The sequence below is a fragment of the Rhinoraja longicauda genome, chromosome 2 (genome assembly GCF_053455715.1).
Source record: "Rhinoraja longicauda isolate Sanriku21f chromosome 2, sRhiLon1.1, whole genome shotgun sequence".
Taxonomy (NCBI): domain Eukaryota; kingdom Metazoa; phylum Chordata; class Chondrichthyes; order Rajiformes; family Arhynchobatidae; genus Rhinoraja; species Rhinoraja longicauda.
Genome location: NC_135954.1, coordinates 91,771,156 through 91,788,061, shown reverse-complemented (window position 1 = coordinate 91,788,061; position 16,906 = coordinate 91,771,156). Strand labels below are relative to the sequence as shown.

At 46.2% G+C, this 16,906-nt stretch overlaps 1 protein-coding gene across 1 annotated transcript; it reads right to left on the bottom strand.

Annotated features, from left to right (window-relative positions):
- Positions 1-327: 327 nt before the first annotated feature.
- Positions 328-15,808, bottom strand: LOC144610497 (atypical chemokine receptor 2-like). The gene is made up of 2 exons (XM_078429242.1): positions 15,682-15,808; positions 328-2,799 (listed from the first exon to the last, which is right to left on the bottom strand). Exon 2 carries the CDS (start codon positions 2,760-2,762, stop codon positions 1,662-1,664), a length of 1,101 nt encoding a protein of 366 aa, XP_078285368.1. The 5' UTR covers positions 2,763-2,799; positions 15,682-15,808; the 3' UTR covers positions 328-1,661.
- Positions 15,809-16,906: the final 1,098 nt, after the last annotated feature.

Genomic DNA, 16,906 nt, shown 5'->3' with positions numbered 1-16,906 from the left:
TTAGGTTTAGATTTAAGTTTAATATTGTCAAGTGTACCCGAGGTACATTGAACAGCTTTATTTTAAGATGGCAAGGTGCAAAGGTTGCTTTGAAGTTGGGGAAGCCAGACTACTACACGCTGTGAGGTGCTGCAGTCTATAATTCACAGCCCCTGGAGTAGTGGATACAATCAACCAGCCCTTACAAAGAACTGGATGGACACAACCACCTACTTCTTCCCCCCACCCCCTTCCTTACTGCTATTTTCCTGCCTAGAGCTTCATAACTCTTCAACCCTGTCTCACAGCTTCTGCTTTTATCTCTGGCCTTTGTTCCAAGCAACTGCCTATCAACCCCCCCTCCACCCCTTGCCTGTGTCCACCTATTACCTGTTGCACTTTGTCCTGCCTCTCCCCTCTTCTAACTTTCTTCTCCCTCCTTTCAATCAGACTGAAGAAGGGTATCCATGTTCTCCAGACAGGGGGGGGCACGGTGGCGCAGCGGTAGCCTTATTGCACCAGAGACCCAGGTTCGATCCTGACCATGGGTGCCGTCTGCACGGAGTTTGTACGTTCTCCCTATGATCGCGTGAGTTTTTTTCCAGGTGCTTTGGTTCACTCCCACACTCCAAAGACGTACATGTTTGTAGGTTAATTGGCTTTGGTATAATTGTAAATTGTCTCGAGTGTGTGTAGGATGGTGTTAGTGTGCGGGGATCGCTGGTATGTGCGGACTCGATGGGCCGAAGGGCCTGTTTCTGCGCTGTATCTCTGAACTAAACTAAAACTAAAGATGCTGCCTGACCTGCTGGATTACTCCAGCACCTTGGTCCACTTGAGAAATAGGTGATCTGCTGGGTCATGAGAAGGGTGTGTGAGAATGGGATGATGAGATCAACCTTGTAGGTGCCACCATAGACTCAGTGGGCAGATTCTATGCCATAACATTTCAATGATTCCATGGTTCAGTCAGACTCAGCTGGGAAAGAACAAAGTGATGAGATTGGAGACACCTCAGATATGGAGATATTTGTGGGTATGACAATGTTCTGAATGTAAGTATTTTGGAAAGGGAAGCTTAGCAGAGGTTCCAGAAAATAAGCTTTGTCCCTTTGGCTAACAATAGAACAATATATTTACGATGAATATTGTTAGTTCACAAATGTTCTGTACACGCTGGCAAGTTGAAGTATCTTCGGACGTGAAGATTCAATTCAACATCTTTTTGTAAGAAAGGAAGAAAGACTTCCACTCAACACTGTGTGCGGGGATCAGTCAGAGAGATGTGCGGGGCGACTTTTTTACATAGATTGCGGTGGGTGCCTGAATCACACTGCCAGGGTTGGTGGTGGAGGCAGATCCAATAGTAGTGTTTAAGATGCTTTAGGATAGGTACATGGATATGCAGGAAATGGAGGGATATGGATTATGTGTAGGCAGATAAGAATTAGTCTTGGTATCATGTTCGGCACGGCCATAATTCTTGATTAGTGCTGGTCATGGGGAGAAGGCAGGAGAATGGGGTTGAGAGGGAAATATAGATCAGGCATGATTGAATGTGATGTAGACCTGATGGGCCGAATGGCCTAATCTGGTCCTATATGATCCTACATGACATTGTGCTCTGAAGGGCCTGTTCTTGTGCTGTACTGTTCTATGTTTTATGTGTCTCCAAGTCATGCCTACACCACAGTCATTTCCACATCAGAGCACACGCAGTACTGCTGCTTGCTGAGTTCACTTTGCTCCGGAGCAGTGGCCACAATGATTCCCAGGTCCTTGTAGCAGCCGGTCTTCTTGGAGATCATCATTAGAATACTCTTCAGGTGCCTCCTGAACCTTTCATTCACGAAAGCATAGAGGAGCGGATTGAAGCAGCAATGAGTGAAGGCAATGGACTCCGTCACTTGTAGAGCGTAATCCAGCCTCTTGCTCACCTCGCAGCCGCTGATCACGCCGATATCCTCCAGGGAGTGCAAGAACAGGACAATGTTGTAAGGGAACCACAAGATGAAGAACACGGTGACCAACATGACAACCAGTTTCAAGGCTTTGTCCTTGCTGAATGACCTGGACTTGAGGAGGACAGATGCAATCCTGGTATAAAAGAAAATCATGGCAAAGAAGGGAATGACAAAAGCAATGATGTTGATCTGGAGTTGGATTGTTATCTTCCAGAAGACTAGTTGGTTGCTGCCATAATGACTGAGGCAGGTGTACCGATCGCCGATTTTCCTGGACTGGCTGAAGATGAATTCAGGAATCGTAACCATCATTGCCAAGGTCCAGACCACAGCGCTGATGATGATGCTCTTGCGAATTGTTCTGTGGTTCTTCATGGAGATGGTGTGGACAATTTGCAGATACATGTCCATACTCATGCAAGCTATGAAGAAGATACCGCTGTAGAAATTCACGGTGTAGACGGCGCTTATTATTTTACACATGGCGTTTCCGAATAACCACTCTGAGGTCAAATACGTGGCCCAGAAAGGAAGGGACACAGCAAATAAAAGGTCGGAAATGGCCAAATTCAGCAGATAGATGTCGGTCATCGTTTTCAGCTTGAGATACTTGACAATCATGAGGACGAGGAAGCTGTTGCCCAACAACCCAAAAATAAACACCGTAATGTACAGGACCGGCAGGAAAATCTTTCCAAAGGCTTTGACTTCCTCCTTTGCACAGGGAAGGTAGGGAGTGAGGTCAACGTCGGTGTAGTTATATTCCTCACTGTAAAAGCTCCCGTTAATGAAGGGGTCCTCCAAATTAATGGAACCCATCTTCCTGGAAATCTCAGAAGAAACTTTAGGTCCCTCCCTGAAAGAAGAAAATAACACTGTTAAGGATATCTCAACAGAAAACCCAGTGATTCGCTCTTAGATAAACATATACATTTTCAAGAGTTAAAAAATAAATACCTGGTTCCTATACCAAAGAGGATGTGCCCCAGCTCCTCCAATGACTGCAGACTGGTGGAGCTGACTTCACACTCCCTAGAGAGGCTGGTGCTCACTTACCTGTGACCCCTGGTTAAACCCTATCTGGACCCCCTGCAGTTCGCTTACCAAACAAAGATGGAGGTTGAGAATGCATCATTCACCTGCTCCATCGTTCCTATGCTCACCTGGATAAGATGGGAAGCATTGTGAGAGTGATTTTTTTTACTTCTCCAGTGCTTTTAACATGATCCGGCCCTAACATGCTGGAGCAAACTGACGAAGATGCGGGTGGATGCCCCTTTGGTGTCCTGGATGACCAACTGACTGGATGACCACAATATGTCAGGCTACAGAACTGTGTCTTGGACATGGTGGTAAGCAACACAGGGGCCCCAAAGAGGACGATCCTCTCTCACTTTAGGTTTACCATCTACACCTCGGACTTCAGATATAACTACATCTCCTGTAGGGTCGCCAACTATATCACTCCCAAATACAGGACAAGGTGATGTCACCGCCCCACATGACCTTACCCAGCCAGCGGCCATGTGCTCCCCCTCCACCAATGGCGGCTGCCTGGGCTGGGAGGCGTGTTGCTACGCAACCTCCGTTAGGGGCTCCCAGAAATAGCAACAAAATGTAGTAATAATCAATGAGGTCTTAAAATCCCGGGTTTAAATGTACAGGTTGGTCTAACTCGGTGTAAGATTTAACAGAAATGCCTCGGGGATTTCTGCAGAGTATGGGCAGGAAATACATCACACCCTTGCATTGGGTGGCAATTGCAGTGTGAGTGAGTGCAGCCAGCGCCTGCTTCATCTATATAATGCCACTGGAGACATGAAGGGCAGCTCTCTCAGTGTTAATAACGCCGGCTGCACACCATGTTCCCATTGAGGCAGCTCAGCCCCCTGTTCCTCCTGATGGCCGGCACCTCCCTCTCTTGCGAGCCAGGCTCAGCCGCTTCAACCACAAACTCCACTGGCCTTGTGTGCAGGTTTACCAAGGACACAGCCTTAGTCTGTAAGTTCTGGGTAGGGGAAAGGAATCAAAAAACCCGGCGATTTCATGTCCACCCAACCGAACATGCCCTCCAAGGCAGCAGAGTCTGGCTCAGTTTACCAGTTGCCGCAAGGAATGAAACCGGATTGTCAATGGGGAACCTGCGATTAGTGTCAAAGAATGGCTCAGTTTCTGACTGTTTTTGTGTGGATTGGACAAATGCCCGCAGGTTTAAACAATTTAAGTGGATTGTAACCGGCTGCGTGACTTGGAAGCACTGATTTAATGTTACTCCCTCTGAGGGATTCTTTGATTTCTGGGAGCCCCTAACGGAGTTTGCGTAGCAATCCGCCTCCCGGCCTGGGCAGCCACCATTGGTGGAACGGGACCACCTGGCCGCTGGCTGGGTGAGTATTTGAATGCACAGAGTATTTTACCCGGAGCAGGGGAATCAAAAACCAAGGGACATGAGTTTAAGGTGAAGGGGGAAAAAATTGAATATGAATCAAATGGGGAACTTTTTCACACAGAGGGTAATAGGTGTATGAAACGAGCTGCCGGAGGAGGTAGTTGACGCAGGTACTATCAAAACATTTAAAAGACACTTTGATGTGTAAATGGATAGGATAGGTTTAGAGATGGGGATATGGGCCAAACGCAGGCATGTGGAACTAGTGTAGATGGGACATGTTGGTCGGCGTGGGAAAGTTGGACTGAAGCGCCTGTTTCCGTGCTGTATGACTCTCTGGCTCTATACTGTAGCTTGTGTAGTGACGGTCCTCCCACTGGGAGTTCCAGGATTCAGATCACACAGCAATGAACGAACAATCTCCAAGTCGGAACGGTGTGGGAGGTGGAAGGGAACCTGAAAGATTGGATGTTCACATATTCCTTATCCTGGAGTGATTCAGACCAAAAGCTGCCTTGCTGTTGCATACTCTCATGTGTTCCTGTTCTCTACTGATTGTTCTCCTCCTTCCCTTCCCACCAATTGTTTTTATTTGTGACCATGGCTCAGGAAGCAACATCCAATGACTATTGTAAGACATTTGGACAGCTGGCTGGTTGGCGATTCTATCACAGTTAGGTGCTACCTGACTTATAATATTGTAATAAATTAGTAAAGGAAGAGAAACAATAAATGCATCCAGTGCCAATAGTATACAGGTAATTAGTGTAGCATCAATGGGAAAAAGTCCTTGAGGTAAACAGTGCCTTCAACATCTGAGCTTATTCTTAACAATTGCCAAGGACCACTTATTTTGTTTCACAGATGTGCTACTTTCAATCATGAGGTTTGTTTTCATGAAGTGCCTTTGAATGAATCAAGGACTTTAATCAAAAATCGTCATGTTGCACATTCTTTAATCCTCTGTATAGTTTTAATCATTGGCTGGAGTCCCAGATTCAGGGGCAGTTTCTTCCCAGCTGTTATCAGGCAAATGAACTATCCTTTCACCAACCAGAGAGCGGTCCTGACCTACCGTCTACCTCATTGGAGACCCTCTGACTATCTTTAATCGGACTTTATCTTGCACTAGACATTTCCTTTATCCTGTATCTGTACACTGTGGGAAAGGCTTGATTGTAATCATATATAGTCTTTCCACTGACTGGATAGCACGCAATAAAAAAGCTTTTTGCTGTCCCTCGGTACATGCGACAAGAAACAAAACTGAACTAAACACAAACATGAGTATAGGTTCTGTACAGCACCCAGTATTGTCTGAAGTGCTTTCAGATGGGATAAAGTTATGTTTACTCCTTTACATGGGTTATAACAACGTCATATCGTAACATGGAATGTCGAACAGAGCAGCACAGAAACAAGCCATTCAGCCCACAAGGTCTGAGTCGAACACAATGCCAAGTTAAATTAAATGTAATAAAAATGAACTGCAAATGCTGGTTTATACTAAAGATAGACAATAAAATGCTGGAGTAGCACAGTGGGTCGGGCAGCATCCCTGGAGAAAATGGATAGGTTCGGCTTTAGATCAGGACCCTTCAGTGGAAGACAATTTCTTCCGCCAAGTTAATCTAATCTCCTCTGCCTGCACGATCGTGCCACTATTGTGACTGCATCTAACACCACCTCTGGCAGCACGTTCCAGGCACCTACCACACTGCATTTTTTTAAAATTGCCCTGCACATCTCTTTTAAACTTTCCCCCTCTCACCTTAAAGCTATGCCCTCGAGTCCTTGACATTTCCATCCTGGGGAAAAAATGTTGACTGTCTACCCTATCTCTGTCTCTCATAATTTTGTATACTTCTCGCAGGTCTCCCCTCTGCCTCTGATGCTCCAGAGAAAACAATCCAAGTTTGCCCAACCCCTCCGTACAGCATCATATTCAAACGACTTTAAGTAAACTGCAATGGATCTTCCATCTGGCACTTTTGGTCCCTAATTTTGGATGGTGATGTGCATGACAGTCAGACTACATGTCCGTTCTTGAAAATTTATTGAAATTAAAGCTGGTTTCCAGGAAATTTGACGGCTAATGCTCTCTAATCCAGGCAGCATCCTGGTAAAGCTCTTCTGCACCCATTGCAAAGCCCCGCATCTTTTCTGCAATGGGGCGACCAGTGCTACGCGCAATATTCCAGATGTGTGAAGATCAGGAGATCCCTGGCCAGTGCTTGTCCTTCAATCAAACTCGTCAAAACAGATGTAGAAACAAGGAATTGCAGATACTCGTTTACATAAAAAGGTATAAATGTTGGAGTAACTCAAAGGCTCAGGCAGCATCTCTGGAAGCAGTCTGAAGAAGGATGCTGACACAAAATGTCACCTATCCATGTTCTCCAGGGATGCTGTCAGACCTGTTGAGTTACTCTAGCACTTCTTTGGTGTTTGTGGGACATTGCTTCAGCAAATTAAGTTAGTGTTCCTACATCGCAGTTATCTCAATCACTTCCTCAGGCTGCTCACACTATATATGCAGTGCCCTACACCTCTATAAGTCAGTCTCCAATGCTCAAAGGAATAAAGTCCTAACTTGTCCAACCTCTCCCCATAGCTCAGGCCTTCGCAACACCTTCGTAAATCTCCTCTGCACTCTTTCCAGCTTAGTGGCACAGAGGCACAGCGGTAGAGTTGCCACCTCACAGCACCAGAGAGCCAGGTTTGATCCTGACTACGGGTGCTGTCTGTACGGAGTTTGCATGCTCTCCCTGTGAGCGCGTGGGTTTTCTCTGGGTGCTCCGGTTTCCTCCCACCTCCCAAAGACGTGCAGGTTTGTAGGTTATTTGGCTTCTGTAAATTATCCCCTAGGGTGCAGGATAGAATAGTGTATGGGTGATCAGTGGTCGGCGCGGACTCGGTGTGCTGACGGGACTGTTTCAAATGCTGTATCTCTAAACTAAACTTAATGGTATCTGTCCTATAGCAGGTTGATCAGAACTGGGGTGTGGTTGACTGATAACTACCTCTTCAGCACAGGGCAACAAGAGATCACCCACAAATGTCCACATCCTGTGAATGAGCAGGAAGAAGTTTCATGTGCAGGGTGTAGCTGAGAGAACCAGGGGAAGTGCAGATATCAGAGTTGACCTCAATCTCGCTTCCTCCAAAAAACCACAAACTCTGCACTTTGCTTACCCGTTGGCCGTCGAGCTTCCAGGAAAACAGCACTGTTTTCAATAAATTTTCCAGAATTGACATGTGGTCTGATTGTCATGCACATCAACCTCGAAAATCAGGAACCAAAAGTACCAGAAGGAAGGTCCGTTGCACAAAGGTTTGATGTTTACTGGAAATCATTTCAATTCGATGCAGTTATACTGAAGTCAAGTTATGAAGTAGCAAACAGAGACACCATGGAATACTGCAGATGCTGGTTTACAAAAAAAGACTCAAAGTGCTGCAGTAATTCAGCGGGTCAGGTAGCATCTCTGGAGAACATGGATAGGTGATGTTTTGGGTCAGGGTTCTTCTTCAGACTGATTTTGGTGCAGGGAAGGAAGAAAGCTCGAACAGGGGTGGGGGTGGGGTCAGGACAAAGCCTGTGATTGATGGATGGATACTAGTGAAGGGAATTTTGATAGGCAAATGGTTGGACAAAGGTCAGAGATGAAAAGACAAAAAGTGTGAGATAAGAATAGAAGAGATGAGAATTATGAAGCCAGAAGAAGGAATAAAGGGTGAAAGGGGAAAGGAGAAATGGGTGCAAATCCATGGAGCACAGCGAGGAGAGGGGGGAAAAGGGGGGATTGTTCGTAGGTTAGTTATTTGGAATTTGACATTTCAATGTTCAATAAGGATTAAAGAGGTACAAAGGGTGAAGCCAGAGGAAGGAAGTTAAGTGGAAGGGGACGGGGTAGTGGAAAGGGAGAAATGGGTGCAAATCCAGATGGGGCACAGGGAGGAAAGGAGAAAAAGAAATGGGATTATCTATAGGTTAGTTACCTGAAATTGGAGAATTCAATACTCGTATTGTAGAAACAAGGAACTGCAGATGCTAGTGTATAAAAAAAACAAAGTGCTGGAGTAACTTAGCGGGTCAGGTAGCATCTCTGAAGAACATGGATAGGTGACACTTTAGGTCGGTACCCTTCTTCAGACTGAAGGCCTGAACTTGTGTTCTGAGGCTGTTCAAGAGTACAAGTACACAGGAAACAGAGACAGATAATGGTATTGAAGGGTCCTGAGACATCACCTATGCATGTTCTATAGGGATGTTGCCTGACCCGCTGAGTTACTCCAACACTTTGTGTCTTTCAACATTCACACCGTTGGGTTGAAAGTTACCCAAGTGGAATATGAGGTGCTGTTCCTCTAGTTTCCTCTAAACTGGCAATGGAGGAGGCCCTGGACAGAAAGGGAATGGATTCATATTATAACAGCTGAATTAGGCCATTTGGCCCATCAAGCCTACTCCGCCATTCAATCATGGCTGATCTATCTTTCCCTCTCAACCCCATTCTCCCACCTTTTCCCCATAAACCCCTGACAACCATACCAATCGAGAATCTGTCAATCTCCGCCTTAAAAATATACATTGACTTGGGCACCACAACCATCTGTGGCTATCATATCATATCATATCATATACATACAGCCGGAAACAGGCCTTTTCGGCCCTCCAAGTCCGTGCCGCCCAGTGATCCCCGTACATTAACACTATCCTACACCCATTAGGGACAATTTTTTTTTTTTACATTTACCCAGCCAATTAACCTACATACCTGTACGTCTTTGGAGTGTGGGAGGAAACCGAAGATCTCGGAGTAAACCCACGCAGGTCACGGGGAGAACGTACAAACTCCTTACAGTGCAGCACCCGTAGTCAGGATCGAACCTGAGTCTCCGGCGCTGCATTCGCTGTAAAGCAGCAACTCTACCGCTGCGCTACCGTGCCGCCCTATGAATTCCACTGATTCACCACCCTCGCAATGAAGAGGTGGGGTGTCGTGGACAGTGCCTTCTGCGAGTGTGGGGACCCAACACAGACAGTGGAGCACATAGTCACCAGTTGCCCCAAATACCGGCCACTGAATGTTGAACGAGGTCTGATTGACCTGGACGATGACACGTTGGCCTGGCTCGCCTCAATGGAGCTGCAGGTCTAAAAGACATACGACAGAAGAAGAAGACCACCCTCTGACTAAAGAAATTCCTCCTCATCTCCTTTTAAAGGGCTGAAATAGTTCATACTTTCACGAAAGCTATCCTGAACTCAGAATAGCCCTGTGTGACATACCATCCACTGCTGATACCGTAGGTCAAACTCTCAGTCAGACCACAGTTCACAGATGTTTGTACTGTAACTATGCTTGGTACCCAATTTGTTATCTAATTGCCACAAACTGCCATCAACATGCAGCTGCCAAATGCAAGGGGGGGAAGTATACAGTTGATGACAGGACCCTTAACAGCATTGATATACACAAAGGGGTCCAAGTCCATCGCTTACTAAAAGTGGCAACACAGATAGATGGAGTAATAAAGAATATATATGGCATGCTTGCCTTCATTGGTTGGGGCCTTGTGTATAAGAATCAAGAAGTCATGTTGCAGCTTTATAAAACTTTTGGTGGCCAATCGTCTTGGTGCCCTTGCCATTGGAATTAGTTGATTGATTTGTGAAGGACTGTGTGCTTCTTGGAGTGCAACATCAAGTACACGTTAAACAAACACACACACAGGTGTCTTTGTTCTGCCATCGGAACGTAGACCATCATCCTCGACCTCGAGGGATAGCCACGACGACGACGGTGGCCCCATTACAGGAAAGATTTGGAGAGTTTGCAGAAAAGGTTTACCTGAATGCTGCCTGGATTAGAGGGTGATAGCTATGTTGATAGTGGGACTAATGTGGAATATTTTCTCTGGCGTGTCGGAGGCTGAGAGGAGATCTGATAGAATTTTATGAAATTACTAGACCAAGTGGACCCATTGGGCCCAAACTCTCCTGCATTGGTGCAGCACCTTCTCCTCCCGCCCTCCCCTCCTCGCCCCCTCCACCCCTCGCCCCTTCTCCCCCTCCCCCCTCCACCCCCTCCCCCCACCCTCCCTACACCCCCCTGCCCCCTCTCCCTTCCCCTCCGCCCCACTCCATCCCCCTCAACCCCCCTTATCTTTTCTCCTCCCTCCGCCCCATCCCTCCACCCCCTCTCTCCCTCCCTCCCCCATCTCCCTAGGAGATAGAATTAAACTTTAAAATGTGAATAACTTTAAATATATAAAATTTCAATGAAACTTGTTCCATTAGCACCAAAGGGCCGACAGTGAGTAAGGTGGACCTAAAATTGTCGCGCTATCGTGTACGGTTTTGGCTGGAATTCAGGAACAAACACACAAACAAACGAGAGTTTTAGTATATAGATGAGAGGTGTAGATAAGGTAGATGGTCAGAATCATTTTCCCAGGGTGGAAATGTCAGAAACTAGCTTTAAGGTCAGAGGGAGAAAGTTTAAAGGAGTTATTGAGGTGAGTTTTTTTAAACAGAGAGTGGTGGGTGCCTGGAACGTGAGGCCAGTGGTGGTGGCAGCATATATAATAGTGGCATTTCAGAGACTTTTGGACAGCCCCATGCTCTACTCCCTCTTCACACACGACTGTGTTCCTGCGTTCGACACCAACACCATTGTCAAGTTTGCAGACGACACAATGGTGATCGGGCTGATCACCAACGGTGATGAAACAAAATACAGAGCGGAGGTGCAGAACCTGGCGGACTGGTGCTCTGATAACAACCTGTCCCTAAATACCACCAAGACCAAGGAGCTGATAGACAATAGACAATAGACAATAGGTGCAGGAGTAGGCCATTCAGCCCTTCGAGCCAGCACCGCCATTCAATGCGATCATGGCTGATCACTCTCAATCAGTACCCCGTTCCTGCCTTCTCCCCATACCCCCTCACTCCGCTATCCTTAAGAGCTCTATCCAGCTCTCTCTTGAAAGCATCCAACGAACTGGCCTCCACTGCCTTCTGAGGCAGAGAATTCCACACCTTCACCACTCTCTGACTGAAAAAGTTCTTCCTCATCTCCGTTCTAAATGGCCTACCCCTTATTCTTAAACTGTGGCCCCTTGTTCTGGACTCCCCCAACATTGGGAACATGTTTCCTGCCTCTAATGTGTCCAATCCCCTAATTATCTTATATGTTTCAATAAGATCCCCCCTCATCCTTCTAAATTCCAGTGTATACAAGCCCAATTGCTCCAGCCTTTCAACATACGACAGTCCCGCCATTCCGGGAATTAACCTAGTGAACCTACGCTGCACGCCCTCCATAGCAAGAATATCCTTCCTCAAATTTGGAGACCAAAACTGCACACAGTACTCCAGGTGCGGTCTCACCAGGGCCCGGTACAACTGTAGAAGGACCTCTTTGCTCCTATACTCAACTCCTCTTGTTACGAAGGCCAACATTCCATTGGCTTTCTTCACTGCCTGCTGTACCTGCATGCTTCCTTTCATTGACTGATGCACTAGGACACCCAGATCTCGTTGAACTCCCCCTCCTCCTAACTTGACACCATTCAGATAATAATCTGCCTTTCTATTCTTACTTCCAAAGTGAATAACCTCACACTTATCTACATTAAACTGCATCTGCCATGTATCCGCCCACTCACACAACCTGTCCAAGTCACCCTGCAGCCTTATTGCATCTTCCTCACAATTCACACTACCCCCCAGCTTAGTATCATCTGCAAATTTGCTAATGGTACTTTTAATCCCTTCGTCTGAGTCATTAATGTATATCGTAAATAGCTGGGGTCCCAGCACCGAACCTTGCGGTACCCCACTGGTCACTGCCTGCCATTCCGAAAGGGACCCATTTATCCCCACTCTTTGCTTTCTGTCTGTCAACCAATTTTCTATCCATGTCAGTACCATACCCCCAATACCATGTGCCCTAATTTTGCCCACTAATCTCCTATGTGGGACCTTGTCGAAAGCTTTCTGAAAGTCGAGGTACACCACATCCACTGACTCTCCCCTGTCAATTTTCCTAGTTACATCCTCAAAAAATTCCAGTAGATTTGTCAAGCATGATTTCCCCTTCGTAAATCCATGCTGACTCAGAATGATCCCGTTACTGCTATCCAAATGCTCAGCAATTTCGTCTTTTATAATTGACTCCAGCATCTTCCCCACCACTGATGTCAGACTAACTGGTCTATAGTTACCCGTTTTCTCTCTCCCTCCTTTCTTAAAAAGTGGGATAACATTTGCTATCCTCCAATCCACAGGAACTGATCCTGAATCTATAGAACATTGAAAAATGGTCTCCAATGCTTCCACTATTTCTAGAGCCACCTCCTTAAGTACCCTGGGATGCAGACCATCAGGCCCTGGGGATTTATCAGCCTTCAGTCCCATCAGTCTACCCAAAACCATTTCCTGCCTAATGTGGATTTCCTTCAGTTCCTCCATCACCCTAGGTTCTCCGGCCCCTAGAACATTTGGGAGATTGTGTGTATCTTCCTCAGTGAAGACAGATCCAAAGTAACGGTTCAACTCGTCTGCCATTTCTTTGTTCCCCATAATAAATTCCCCTGCTTCTGTCTTCAAGGGACCCACATTTGCCTTGACTATTTTTTTCCTCTTCACGTACCTAAAAAAACTTTTGCTATCCTCCTTTATATTATTGGCTAGTTTACCCTCGTACCTCATCTTTTCTCCCCGTATTGCCTTTTTAGTTAACTTTTGTTGCTCTTTAAAAGAGTCCCAATCCTCTGTCTTCCCACTCTTCTTTGCTATGTTATACTTCCTCTCCTTAATTTTTATGCTGATCATCAACTTCCGTAGGTCACATAACGGGGAATACGCCCCAATCTTTATCAACGGAGACAATGTGGAGAGAGTGTCCAGCTTCAAGTTTCTGGGCACTCACATTTCGGAGGACCTAACCTGGTCCAAAAACACTGCTGCGTTGGTCAAGAAGGCACAGCAACAACTGTTCTACCTATGAACACTGAAGAAGTCTGGTCTACCCCAACAGCTGTTGACAACATTCTACCGCTGCACTATAGAGAGCATCCTAACACATGGCATCCCTGTGTGGTACCTCAGCTGCATGGAGGCAGAAAGGAAAGCTCTTCAGCGAGTATTCCATAGAGCTCAGAGGACCATCGGAACACAGCTACCAGCCTTGGAGGGCATCTACAACACATGATGCCTCAGAAAAGCCACCAGCATCCACAAAGACTCCTCACACCCCTGCAACAGTCTGTTCGAACTCCTTCCATCAGGCAGACGATACAAGGCCTTCTACGTCCGCACCTCCAGACACAGGAACAGCTTCATCCCCAGGGCCATTGCTGCTATGAACCGGTCCTGCTGAGCCGGATGGTCAAAACGCACAGATCTACTTGCACTTTATTCTGTCTTAAAACTGTTACAATTTGTTTCGTTGGGTTGTTGTTGTTTAAATTAATACTGACTAGCTAATTAAATTATTGCATCGTATGGGAGGCGCATTCCCAATCACGTTGTACCCCTGTACAATGACAATAAAGATATATTGTATTGTATTGTACTGTATGATATGCAGAGAATGGAGGGATATGGATCACACGCAGGCAGAAGAGATTAGTTTAATGGCAGCATCTTTAATGGCATAGACATTGAGGCAGTAAGGGTTGTTTCCGTGCTGCACTGTTCTATGTTCTAGGTTCTAAATGATCAGATGATTGTTCCACCCGTTGGAGGTGCAATATTAAACTTCAAAGTTTCTTCAGTAGCAACAGGCAACGAGCTCAGGTCTGTGAATTTTACCTTCCGGAAACAACAGACAGATCAATCAGCTTCTATTCATTTGCTGTGTCAGACGCTGTGTGAGTCTGAAGAAGGATCCCAACCTGAAGCGTCACCCACCCTTTATCTCCAGAGATGCTGCCTGACCCGCTGGGTTACTCCAGCACATTGTATCTCTAATGCTGGTTCCATGCAGGCAATAAATAACTGCAGAAGCGGGTTAATACACAAAAGGACACAAAGCACTGGAGTAACTCAGCAGGTCAGGCAGCATCTCTGCAGAACAACGATCAGAGACATTTCAGGTCAGGACCCTCAACGGGTCAGGCAGCTTCACTAGAGAACATGAGTAGATGGTCTATCCATGTTCATGCCTATCCATGTTCTCTTGACATGCTGCCTGATCCGCTGAGCTACTCCAGCATTTTGTGTCTTGTTCCACACTTGGGACACCTGGTGTGTCAATGTCCCATCTTGAGGCATGGAGTTCGGCAAAGGAACTTGCCTCAGTGGGATGGCGATGAGCAACATACTTCCCTATTGTGAGGGATCACATTTAGCTCTTCCCCAACTCGCAACATCCTCTGCTCTTCACAGGCTCCCCTCCTCCCCCATTACTGCCTCGCCCTTCCTTCCCTTCCCCTCACCAACAACTTAGATCTTAACATTCCCTACAACCATCAGCCTGCTCTCCCCCACCCCACATCAGTTGTAGTGCTGGTTACATCCCCTATGCCATCCCACCCTGCCCGCCTACCTCTGGTTGTGGCTTGTAGCCACCAATCCTCAGCCCACACCCACCCACACCAGACATTTACAGAGATAAGTCAAAACGGAGCCCCTTCCATCAAAATCCTGGGCTGCAGATCCAATCGTTCAAAGCCTACACCTTGTTAGCAAGAAAGGACACAAAGTGCTGGAATAAATCAGGCAGCATCTCTGGAGAACATGGGTAGGTGACGTTTAAGATCGCAACCCTTCCTCAGACTAATTGTAGGGGGAAGGAAGCTAGAGAGGAGAGGCAGGTTAAAGCATGGCAGGTAATAGGTGGACACTGGCAGTGGGGTGGTTGATAGGCAGATGGTTGGGACAAAGGCCAGAGATAAAACCACCTACACACCCGAAACATTGTCTATCCATGTTCTCCAGAGATGCTGCCTGACCCGCTGTTATTCCAGCACTTTATGCCCTTTAGTGTAAACGACATCCACAGTTTCTCGTTTCTATATCTTGTTGGCAAGACCCTGAAGTCTCATCAAGTTAACTTGCCGCACTTAGCATGAACTTTGTACAAAATACAATCAACAGAAATCAGTCAATGTCACCAGGCAACTTAGCACATTGGAACGGATACTTAACTCGGAGCCAGGCAGTTTTTATACTGGATCGGTATATCCGTCTAACACACACTGATAGATAAAATGCTGGTTCAAAACTCTCTCAGATTACAACCACCCTGAACTCACAAATCAACAAAAAACACGCGATTAGTACATTTTAAAGCTGCTCCGCTTGACAGTAGCATGCTTCTCATCTTTTACCTTCAAAGTGGAGCCTTGTGTGTTGCTGCCTTGCCTTGTGTGAGCACCGGTAATCTCTGCTATTTATATTCTGAGCGTGTTTCCTTTACTAAACATCTGGTGTTAGCAACAAGCTCGCAAGCTGGGTTGCTTCCTGTAATAAACGGCTAGGCAGGGTCCCCTTTCCACAAAGATCTCCACACCCTTCCACCAACACTTTTTCTGATCGAATTAATAGATACAGCGTGGAAACACATCCTGAGGCCCACCGAGTTCACCCTGACCATCGATCACCTGTTCACATCAGAAACAAGGAACTGCTGTTGCTGGTTTACACAAAAGGACGCAAAGTGTTGGAGTAACTCAGCGGATCAGGCAGCATCATGTAAGTTAACTAACAAATCTCAACAGTGAGGCAGCATTAAAATGAAGACACAATGAACTGTAGATACCGGAATCTTGAGCAAAACGCAAAGTGCTGGAAAAACTCAGCAGTTCAGGCAGCATCTGTGGAGGAATGAGTCTGAAGAGGAATCCCGAACCAAACACAACCAGCATCTGCAGTTCCTTGCTCTACTGCAAAAAAAGGCATACATACTTTGAATAAGTTCCCCTCCACACCCTCCAGGGATGCTGCCTGATTAGCTGAGTTACTCCAGCATTTTGTGTCTTTTTTTGTAAACCAGCATTTTCAGTTCTGAAGAAGGTTCTCGACCCGAAACGTCACCTATCCATGTTCTCCAGAGATGCTGCCTGTCCTGCTGAGTTACTCCTGAATTTAGTGTCTTTTTTTTTGTAAACCTGCCTTTAATTTCTTATGTCTACATTTTACCATTCCAGCATTTTGTGTTTTGTTCGAGGCAGCATTGAGTCTGTTATTTGAATCCATGAGGGACAGGGGCTGGGTACAAACAAGGAGGCCTGGGAGTCTAGCATTTAGTGAGGAAGTTCTTTTGCCTGGCTCAGCATCCACGTCAAAGGAAGGAACCTCTGATTATAACAACATTATTATCTGGTGCTGGGCTAAAGGTGATCAAATGTGGGTTATCATATAGTCTTCTGTTCCTTGACGTTTGCTCAGTGTGATATTCGTGAGGAATGGATTCTAGTTCAAGAAGATTCCAAAGTCAAGGACCACTGCAGAAGCCACAATTATTTTCCACTAACTATCCATTTCTGAGTAGCAGCACAAACTGCAAAAGAGTTAATGGGCATCTTTTCCTGTTATTGAGTTACTAATCAAATC

Excerpts from the sequence above, each read along its gene's own strand:
- LOC144610497 (XM_078429242.1), bottom strand. The coding sequence starts at position 2,762 with ATGGGTTCCATTAATTTGGAGGACCCCTTCATTAACGGGAGCTTTTAC.